Source organism: Triticum aestivum, chromosome 6A (assembly GCF_018294505.1).
Source record: "Triticum aestivum cultivar Chinese Spring chromosome 6A, IWGSC CS RefSeq v2.1, whole genome shotgun sequence".
Classification (NCBI taxonomy): domain Eukaryota; kingdom Viridiplantae; phylum Streptophyta; class Magnoliopsida; order Poales; family Poaceae; genus Triticum; species Triticum aestivum.
This window is the reverse complement of record NC_057809.1, coordinates 122,912,499-122,923,757: the sequence shown is the minus strand read 5'-3', so window position 1 is coordinate 122,923,757 and position 11,259 is coordinate 122,912,499. Positions and strand designations below refer to the sequence as shown.

Sequence of the window (11,259 nt, the reverse complement as noted above, 5' to 3'; positions counted from 1 at the left end):
TTGGTACACCCAAGGCATTCTTACGGTATCCGGGAGTTACACGATCTCATGGTCGAAGGAAGAGATACTTGACACTTGCAAAGCTCTAGCAAAACGAACTACACGATCTTTTATGCTATGCTTAGGATTGGGTCTTGTCCATCACATCATTCTCCTAATGATGTGATCCCGTTATCAACTACATCCAATGTCCATAGTCAGGAAACCATGACTATCTGTTGATCACAACGAGCTGGTCAACTAGAGGCTTACCAGGGACATAGTGTGGTCTAAGTATTCACACGTGTATTACGATTTCCGGATAATACAGTTATAGCATGAATACAAGACAATTATCATGAACAATGAAATATAATAATACTTTTATTATTGCCTCTAGGGCATATTTCCAACACATACCTCTCCCTTTCCCTCTGTCTGTTTAGTTCTTTTGGATCTGTTTTTTGACCTGCAAGGCAATGACATAGTCGGTACTTACGTGATCTTAGTAGCTAAGAGTAGGTGATATCTGTATTTACCTGAATTGTCGTTGTTCGTCAGGTCCTGAAAGGGAGTACGTACCCCACTACGCTGAGATCCAGACATATTGTCTTCTCAATGGCTCCCGTTGTGAAACACTTACTGAACCGTGCCTCAACTCAGTTTGCTATGCAAATCATGATGTACTGTAAGTATCAAATTTCCGGTTGTCAGATTAAAAGAGCAATTCTCTTTGTCTTATGTCTGACCAAAGGACGTGCAATTTCAGTTGATCTAACCTATGCACTGGCAGGTCCGGAAGTAGTCAGATGTCCTGGAGATGTTGATCGCCAGCGGGGTGATGACACCGGAGGTAAGGCAGCGCGACAGGTCGAGGAGGTCGCAGACACCGGGGGAGAGGGCGGCGTGGCGACGATAGCATATTGAGGAGAGTTAGGGCTGCAAGGCGGGTCGAGGACGTCGCGGAGACCAGGGGCGAGGGCGGCCGGGCGGGGCGGAGCGGAGCGAGGACGGCGGGGCAGCGTGCCGACACGAGGTTCATGGCGTGGTGGTGGCGTTGATCGCGGAGATACTATTTATTCGCTGGATGGAGGTGTCATCGTTGGGATGTGTAGGAGCCTGGAGGTGGGAGTCTGCCGGTAGAACATTTGCTTAGAACCATCGATCTGGTTCATGTATGGTTGATGAAACGTGGACACTTGGATGGTACTAAGTGGGTCTGATCGGACGTCTGGGGTTATCCTGTGTGCACTTTCTCGTGTGGATGTAGGGGAAATCACGTTTGGTCTTTTAATAGTAGTATAGATAGATGCAACCACAGGTTTTGGTTCGCCTTAGCGACTGCTTTTCATCATGGAAGGGGAGGGGGTCGCTAGGAGGGTTTCTCTCAACGAACTATTCAGTTCGCTCGATCGCTCCTCCTGGTGCGAACATATCGTTCGCCAGGACCACCTCCCCTGTCATCCGTCAGCCATATAGAATTTCTGTTGCTATTACTCCCTCCGGTCCTTTTTAGTTCGCATATAAGATTTGACTGAAGTCAAACCTCGTAAAGTTTGACCAGCTTTGTAGAAAAAAGTGTCAACATTCACAATCTGAAATCAATATCACTAGATGTGTCATCACTTAAAGTTTTATATTATATAACTTTAGCATGGCAGATGTTGATATTTTTTCATATAAATACGGTCAAACTTTGTGAAGTTTGACTTCAGAGAATTCTAATATGCAAAGTAAAAGGGACCGGAGGGAGTATATTGCAGGGGATTCGGTCAAAGTACTACCCAAGTGATAGCCATTATATTAGTATCCTCCGTTTTTAAATATAAATCTTTTTAGAGATTTTAATGTAGACTACATACAGATGTATATAGACATATTTTAGAATATAGATTCACTTATTTTGCTTCATATATAGTCCATATTAGAATATCTAAAAGGACTTATATTTATATTTAGGGACGGAGGGAGTACATAATATCTGACCACATTGCCGGAATCAAAGATTGTTGCAATGAATTTGGTTTTGGAGCAAGTACCGATGTAGACAAATGAGGATTCATCAGGAAGCTAAAAAAAGCACTCAGGAAACGGTAGCCTCAGGATGGATCAAACCGAGTCGATCGAGCACCAAAAGATTCACACGATCCCATCGTAACGTTGTTGTGCAGTGCTAAGCCGCTAGCAAGATCCCTGCATCGATGAGTGTGGCTGTACAGATTAGAGAACTCATCAGTCGCTGCTGCCCGACCGAGTCGCTGCTACCTAGAGTACTTGTCCTTTTCTTTTCTTTGGGCATCGATCACTACGTAGTTGTCAAGCTCGATCGGGAGTTTTGGCTAGCTAGAGGATCGGGTCACCGCGCTGGCCGGCCGGCCGGCCTTCCGAAAGCGGCAGGCCTGGCCGGCACCGGTCGACGTCGCGCGATCCATTCGGTTGGCTGCATGCATGCATCCGGCCAATTGAGCTTCCCGCGCAAATTACATGTGTGTGGATGCAAACGGGACCTAAGCCAAAACGGACCACCCCTTCCCTTGTATGGAAAGGCGACCTGCGGTTGTGCACTCGGTGCGTCGTCTGATTCTGATCTGGAGTCTAGACGCGAAGGAAGACGGACGAGCGCCTCAGCATTCCTATCCTATCGCGCATTCCAGAAAGATTGCGCCCTTCACCCAAATCCCCTGACCATTGTTGAGGTGTCAATCGCAAACACAACTGTCGAAGAATAACAGGATGCATGCAATGACGTGTCACCAGTCGTGGGTGTGTGACGTGGCAGTTTTTTCATGTGTGTGCTCTCAATAGGCAGGCTGATCAAGCTTGAGAATCGTTCTCACGTGTTACTGTCAGTTACAAGTACTTACAGACCATGCTACTACTCCTTATGACAAGCTGTGTCACTGCATACAAAATTACATGCCGGGCCTGCAACGCCAAAGAGGCATCGTGTATCGGCCACGCCGATGCCCACCATGTTCACATCGGGAAACGCTTGGACAAGCTGCGTGTGTGACGCACACCGAAAGCTAAGCGAATTTGTTTGTTCACGCGCGTCGCTGCGTGCTCACCGCTCAAGATAGTAACCCGCCTCTTGTCAATATAAGACCTGCTTGACGCGCCGCGATCACACGTACACACTCACATTGCCCACCATGGAGCAAGCTACTTACTACCTCTGCCTCTTCCTGGCTCTACTCCTCCCGCTCCTGCTCCTCAAGCTGAGCCGGAAGCGTGGCGGCGCCGTGCGTCTGCCGCCCGGCCCGTGGCGGCTGCCGGTCATCGGCAGCCTGCACCACCTCGCCAGCAGCCCGCTCGCGCACCGCGTCATGGCCGACCTCGCACGCCGGCTGGACGCGCCGCTCATGTACCTCAAGCTCGGCGAGGTCTCCGTCGTCGTCGCCTCGTCCCCGGAGGCCGCGCGCGAGGTCATGAAGACGCACGACGTCGCCCTGGCGAGCCGGCCGTGGAACCCGACCATCAAGATCATGATGTCGGACGGGCAAGGGCTCGTCTTCGGCCGCTACGGCGCCCTCTGGCGGCAGCTCCGGAAGATATGCATCCTGGAGCTGCTCAGCGCGCGCCGCGTGCAGTCGTTCCGCCAGATCCGGGAGGACGAGGTCGGCCGCCTCGTGGCCGCCATTGCGGCGACGCCGCCTGGCCAGCTCGTGAACGTCAGCGAGCGGATCGCCGTGCTCATCACCGACTCCGCCGTGCGCACCATGATCGGGGACAGGTTTCAAAGGAGGGAGGAGTTCTTGCAGGTCCTTGAGGAGGGCGTCAAGCTCGTCTCCGGGTTCAGCCTCGGCGACCTGTTCCCGTCATCGTGGCTCGCCAACTTGATAAGCGGCACGGCGCGGATGGCCGAGGAGGTCCACCGGAAGAGCTTCGAGCTCATGGAGTATGCGATCAAGCAACACGAGGACAAGAGGGCCGCGGGGGACGGAGAGGACCTAGTGGACGTGCTCTTGAGGATACAGAAGGAAGGTGGCCTCGAGGTGCCTCTCACCATGGGAATCATCAAAGCAAGTATACTGGTGAGTGCAACAGCACCCCAGCTACTTTCAGTTCCTACTATAGGTTTAACTTGCGAGAAGCAGCAAGCATAGCATATCTTTTCCTTTCCACTTCCACGTGACTTTGAACTCAAGATTTACCATTCCATGGTTCCTTCGTTGAAAACTTAGGATGGCAACTCGATCTCTTGCTGGCATGTGGTTCTACTTCTAGGGACCACATGTCAATAAGACATCAGGTGAAAATCATCAAGTTTCCAATTGGTAATTTATATGTTTACCTGTTCTATAAATTGCACACATTGGTATTATTATTGTAGGACCTCTTTAGTGCCGGGAGTGAGACGTCAGCAACGACACTTCAATGGGCCATGTCGGAGCTCATGAAGTACCCGAACGTGATGCAGAAAGCGCAAGCCGAAGTACGTGGTTGCCTCAGAGAAAAGCCCATGGTGACCGAGGATGACTTGGCCAACCTGAAATACCTCAGACTTGTCATCAAGGAGACCTTGAGGCTGCATCCACCAGCTCCGCTGCTTATTCCACGGGAGGCCATGGAATCCTGTAAAATCCTCGGGTATGACGTGCAAAAGGGCACAACCGTGCTTGTGAATGCGTGGGCGATCGGTAGGGACCCTAAGCACTGGGACAACCCCGAGGAATTTAAGCCAGAGAGGTTCGAGTCTGGCATCATCGACTTTAAAGGCACGGACTTCGAGTACATACCGTTTGGGGCGGGGAGAAGGATGTGTCCTGGCATGACATTTGCACAGGCCAGCATGGAGATTGTTCTCGCCGCACTTCTCTACCACTTCGACTGGGAGCTCCCGTCGGGGCTGAAGCCAGGTGAGGTCGACATGGTGGAGGATATGGGCATCACCGTCCGGAGGAAGAACGACTTGTACCTACACTCCATCGTCCATGTGTCGCCAGTTTGATTTGCACTTCAATAGTATGTGGTCACAAATTCTCATATACCAGTCCTTTGTCTCTGACGTTGTTGAATGTCGATACTTATGATGTAATGTTAATGACATCATCAGAAACACCATTGCAAGTTTACTATCAAATTATATATATCTGATCAATTGCATTTAAATCACAAACCCCAGCACCATGACGCCAAACAAAGTGTTAATTTTGTCGAATCACTTTATTTGCAAATAAAGTTCTATCTATATTGCAGCCACCTTGAAAGCTTTCATTTGATCCATTGTATTTCAATTGACATACATGTCACACACACACCACACACACACGCGCGGGGCGCGCGCGCACACACACATAGTTATAAATTATGCAACCTCCGATCCATTTTAGATGTGACATAAATGACCAGACCAGCACGTCCATGGCCGCCGCCGATAGCAAGGAATAGAAGAACATGAGAGGAGGCCGCCGATAGCGAGGACGAGTAGAACATGGAAGGCCGCCGCCGCTTGGGTCCCAAGAAGGTCACCAGCACCATCTTACCAAGTTTCGCAGCCGGTGAGCTTGCCCGCTTCGCGGAGCCGGAGGCTATTCTTCCCTTCGTCATGAAGTTTCACACATCCCCAGGGTTCTTGAACGGCTGGTGAGCTTGCTGCCTGACCATGTCGTGGGAAACTGTTGTCGCCGCGGCCAGCAATAATTTAGACTAGGTTAGAATAACCTAGACCATCTTCGCGGAAATATGTCAAAATGCAATGAATCTGCTCCAGTTTAGATGAAAATTATTTAAGTTTGAATGAAAGTCGTCCAATTTGTTTAAACCTGCATCAAATTTCTTTGTTTTGGCTGAATTCCGTTTGAAATGTGACCTACGTTTGTGGTTAGTTTTGGATGACCGACTCTCATATTAGTGTCCGCACACCGGCCCGGACCGGTCGGCGAAGAGATATGGTATCCGTATGAAGGGTCCAAGTTGAACAGATGTAGTTGTATACTCCCTCCGTTCACAAATATAAGATGTTTTGGATATTTTAATACAGACTACGTAGGAAATTGAAATGAAAGAATTAACACTCTAAAGCGTGCCAATATACATCTGACAAAAATGTTAAAACGTTTTATATTTCTGAATGGGGTAGTATTCAATTATATTTATTTTAAAAAAATCACAATCAATTTATACATCCCATCGTTCTAGAGCAACTAAAGGTTTGAACGATAGAGAAAAAATAGACAACACAAAGGTCCGACCCTATTGGGCTTGCGCACACAAAAACGAAGGACAACAAGCTCCAACATAACATGCACGTGATATCCTATTTAAAGCTTATATTATAGCGATGTTTACCACTATTTATGCAATTTGGCACACAGTCTTGTCCATCCTAGGCTTGGTCCGTGTTTTTTCTTGTTCGTTCGCTCCCATGCAAACGTAACGCTAGAGCTATATCTTGTTTTTAACGAGACGGTAGGAGCTCTTGCGGGGATTGATCCTAGGATCTCGTGGTTGAGGCGTACCCCTGCTAGCCAACGAGTTACCGTTGGGTTGGTACTAAATTGGTAGGTCGAGACAAACTTGAAGAAAAAGAGCCCCTTTTTCTTTGGTTTTCAGGATTTTTTTATGCTTATGTTTTTTCTTGTTTTTTTTACCAGTTTCTCTTCCTTTCTTTCTCTGATTTTACAAATTTTCTTCTTTTTTTCTTCATTTTTGTTTGTTTTTCTTCATTTCCCTCTCGGTTTTGACTGGCTTTTCCTTCTATTTTATTTTCATTGTTTTTCATCAATTTTCTTTTATTTTCGCTTAGGTTTTCAATGTTTTATACACACTTTGGTAAATATCTTATACATTTTTCTAATACATGCTTAACATTTTTCAAATACAAGTTCAACATTTATTAAATCACGGTGGATAATTTTTCTATACACATTTAACATTTTTTCAATAGCAAATTAACATTTTTTAGCACATGGTCAACCTATTTTTCTATACGGATTTAACACTTGTTTTTAAATTGTTAACTAAAAAAAATTCCAAATAGAAGTTTAACATTCTTGGATACATGGTCAAAAAAAATTCTATAAAACTTAATATTTTTCAAATGCTTCATTAAGATTTTTCAAATACCAGCTAACATTTTTTTAATACATGGTCAATTTTTCTATAAACATTTAACAATTTTTTTAAATTCTTGATTAAAATTATTCAAATATATTCAAATATTTCTTAATACATGATCAACAATTTTCAAATGCTTGATTAACTTTGTTCAAATACCTGTTTAACATTTTCTAAATGCTTGGATTAACATTTTATTAAATGTCTGGATTAATTTTTTTAAGAAACATGATTAAATTTTTTCACACGCATTGTATATTTTTCATATACATTTTTGGTATACATGAGAAACATTTTATACATACACAATTTGAAAATTTTCAAATGCTTAGGTTATATATTTGTTTGAAATTTTTTATGTAATATATTTATTTATAATATTTGGAAGTACAAACCAAAGTAAAAGAAGAAGAAAAAAAACACAAAAACGTGGAAAAAATGAGGCTGTCGTCTTCTGCGCCTAGGCCGGTCTATCTCGTGCAGTCTTTAATGCCATGGTTTCCTAGGTCTCCTATAAGCGAGACATAGGGGCGCCCGCAACCTACACACACAACGCGTCTGCCATGTCTGCAAGTTGATGGTGCAACCCTATTGGGGAAGCTTTTAGATGCTATATCTTTTATCTTTATATATTCTTTTTTTCACTCGCAATTTTTATCACATGATTTTGCAACTTCTTGAAAATTCATGAAGATTTTTTGAATTTTGAAAAATTTCAAATGCATGATTGTTTTTCAATTTTAGAAACCTTTTTTAACCTATGATTTTTTTTCAAATCTGTCGAACACACAATTTTTTCAAATTTGTGAACATTTTTTATGGAATTCGTCAATATTTTTTCAAATTCATGGAAAAAATATATTTTTTTGGATTTTCCATACTTTTTATTAAATCCATGAACTCTTTTCAAACTCAAAAACTTTTTAAAATTCGTAAAATCTTTTTGGAACGTGTGAACCTTTTTTGAAACTCATGAGCTTTCTTCGAATCCACGGGACCCCCGAACGTTTTTTATATTTGTGAACTTTATTAATTCGTGAATATTTTTCATATTCTTGCACAAATTTTTTTTTTTTAATTTGCAGAACTTTTTCTCAAGTCCGCAAACCCTTTTTGAAGTACATGATTTTATTTTTCAAATCCACACTGTTGTCCAAACTTGCGATTCTTTTTAACTCATAACTTTTTTCTGAATTTGCCAGATATTTCAATTTCACCGGCTGTTTTTCAAGTTTACAAAAAGAATAAATCTAAGGTTGTTTCAAAAGTCATTCAGTCAATAGTTAACCGGTCAACCATGAATGGACTGAGCGAACAAAGGAGGAGAGGACCGACCGAACAACCAGCCCACGTTCTCGGCCGACCCAGGAAAGCAGCCATGCGGCCGCTGTTTTCACAAACGGGCACTATAAGCGTTGCATAGGAGGTTTGTACATGCACACCATCAATCAGTGAAATCACTAATTAAAAAAATACTTCATTGAAAGATCACACCCATTTTATCGGGTTGCCACAAGTGGCGCCTAGGAATTATCATTTTTTCGTAGGTTTATGTATTCAAAATGTCTCTCTTAAAACATGCGTCCAAATCTCGAACCGTTTTTACCGTTGAAACTCTCTTCAAGATTTTTAAAACTAGATCCCCTGTTTATAGGTTTGAACGAACTTTTTCTATGAAAAACCCGAATCGAGAGCACGCGCTTTCCCCTTTTCAAAGAGGCGCACATTTTTTTCCCTTTCTGAGAGCCACAACCGTGCCTCCACGAGAAGTAAATGTATGCCTCTCGCGGAACGGAAAAAATCGCATTTTCGTGCCTCCACGAGAAGTAAATTTATACCTCTCACAGAACAAAAAAATGCGTTTTTTTCCTTTCCGAGGGGCACTACCATGCCTCTCGCGGAAACAAATCCGTGCCTCTCGTGAAAAAACACATTTTTTTCCTTTTTCAGAAGGCATGACGATGCCTTTCGCGGAACGAAAAAAACGTGTTTTCTCCCCTTTCCGAGAGGCACGACCGTGCCTCTCGCGGGAGTAAATCTGTGCCTTCATGAGAAGTAAGTCCATGCCTCACGGAAGAAGAAAAAACGTGTTTTTTCAGGAAAATAATTTTTTGTTTCCAAAGGAAAAATCGGTCCAAATCCCGAGGAAAGGCGGGGAAAACGGAAAAGCCAAAAAAACTAAAAAATCATCAAAAAGCCAAAAACAGGTATAGAAAAAAATTAAAATCCGAAAGAAACGCGCAAAGCGTAACACGTGGCGGTGGCTAAGAGCGTGCCAAGTGGCGCGCTCCCAGCCACCTCAGGTGACTCTTGCGGGGGCTTCCGAAGAAATACTCTTCGATTAGCTGCTCTCATCAATCAGACGAAGACAAAAAGGGGGTTGGTGGGCCAAACGGGCCTCATCACATCTATGACAACATTTAGATTATTCGCAAAAAAAGACAACATTTAGATGAGAACTCTGTTTGTGGTCTGTGAGTAATAAAGTGTGGCTTTGTCCCTAAAAAAGTTGTAATCTGGAGTTTGTCTTAGAAAAAAGTTATACTCCGGAGGAACACCTTAATAAAAAAAATTGTAGGTGAAAGGAATTTATTCCATGAAGAACAATGTCCATTTTTACTCCTGTGAAGAAAATGGATGGTTTGCATTAACCCCATGAACTTTTTTCGGTTCACTTAACCCCCTAATCTAACTATCGCGTTCAGAAATCATCATTGGTGGGTTTGCGCGAGTGATTTTGCTGACATGGACGAGGTCAAAGCAGTTTGTTGACCAATGGGGCCATGCTCTCCCTTCTCCCTCCTCTACCTGCCACATCCACGGTCGCCAAAGAGCGCCCGAGCTTCGGTATTCCAGGGGAAGACCAAAGATCTTGTGCGGCAGGTCGGCTAGAAAAACTCAAAAGAGAAAAAAGTCTCGTCAATCTCTTCATGCTCGTTCCAAGTTCGAAGTACCGGTCAACGGCCACCGTCATCGTGCACGTAGCGGAGGAAGCACAGAGACACGCCAAAACATCCGAAACATCTGCCTCGTTGCCCTTTTCAACTCTGCCAAATTCATTGTGTCGAGCCACCCCAATCGAGCATGGCATCGTCATCTTTCTCACCACTGCCGCCAGCCACCACGCCAAAATTCACGATCACCGGCGCGCCCCCGACCTCCACGACCCCTTTCTTGACCCAACACCACCTCACACACTTTCTAGACAGCTTCTCGGCGAGGCCCGCGACCTGAGCCCCTTCCAAGCAAGCCTGCGCTCCGGCTACCACCTTCGGCGTCCATGGCTTTACTGCAGAGCACCCTCGGTCTCCCTTCCTACGCCAGCACCCCCTAGGCGAGTCTCCTACTCGTCTGCAACCTCCCAGTTCCCTCCCTCATCTCTATAGCCTACACGCGTCGCGTGTCACCCATAACTGTGTTGTAGCCACCGGAGGTCCTTGTCGGCAATGCTCCGGACCCTCTCGAACATGCCCAACTCCTCAGTTGGATGCGGCGCTGCTCCCTAAGCCCATAGGGCCAAGCCCCAGTTCAAATGGACGCCTGGACGACCATTCTGTGCGTCACCGTGGTAGTAACGACAAGGGCGCGGGTGTAATGGCCCCAACTGGTCAACAAATCATTTTGACATCGTACATGCCAATAAAACCACGCGTGCAAACCACTAATGATGATTTCTGAACAACATTGGTTAGATTATGGGGAGGATTTAACCAAAAACTACCACAATTCACAGAAACGTGACAGAAAACTACCACTTTACGATTTTGTCCCGAAAACTACCACTTTTTTATTAATCCGTGACAAAAAACTACCAAGTGTGAAAACTGCTCGCTTTGCCTGGGTTAAACGCGAATCTGACAGCCCGACCCCACACATAAACGGGCTAAATATGCAATCGGGTCCCTAATTTTTCTTTAAAAAAGCAATCGGGTCCTCCGCCTCCTTCTCGTCCTCCGCCGCCACCCGCCGCGAATCGGGGGCGCTGCCCACCCGCCCCGCTCCGGTGCTCGCTCGGACCGCTTCTCCCCGCCTAGAATGCGCTGCTGAGCCATGATTCGGGGCCCGGAGCGCTCGGCGGCGGCGAGGCGCCTCGCCTGCTGGGCCGCGCTGCTCGCCGCGGTGTCGGCCGGGCTGATTGGCGGCGGCCGCGTCTCCGCGACGGCGCTGGCGCTGCGGCACGAGGACAGCCTCGCGCGGCTCCCGTACGGGGTCCGCGGCGGG

The 11,259-nt window shown here is 45.8% G+C and overlaps 1 protein-coding gene across 1 annotated transcript; it reads left to right on the top strand.

Annotated features, from left to right (window-relative positions):
* The first annotated feature begins 3,120 nt into the window (after positions 1-3,120).
* Positions 3,121-5,054, top strand: LOC123130448 (desmethyl-deoxy-podophyllotoxin synthase). The gene is made up of 2 exons (XM_044550343.1): positions 3,121-4,013; positions 4,313-5,054. Exons 1-2 carry the CDS (start codon positions 3,132-3,134, stop codon positions 4,928-4,930), a joined length of 1,500 nt encoding a protein of 499 aa, XP_044406278.1. The 5' UTR covers positions 3,121-3,131; the 3' UTR covers positions 4,931-5,054.
* Positions 5,055-11,259: the final 6,205 nt, after the last annotated feature.

Coding starts and splice junctions, on each gene's coding strand:
- LOC123130448 (XM_044550343.1), top strand. CDS start 3,132: ATGGAGCAAGCTACTTACTACCTCTGCCTCTTCCTGGCTCTACTCCTC. Junction 4,014..4,312: donor TCATCAAAGCAAGTATACTG/GTGAGTGCAACA, acceptor TTATTATTGTAG/GACCTCTTTAGTGCCGGGAG.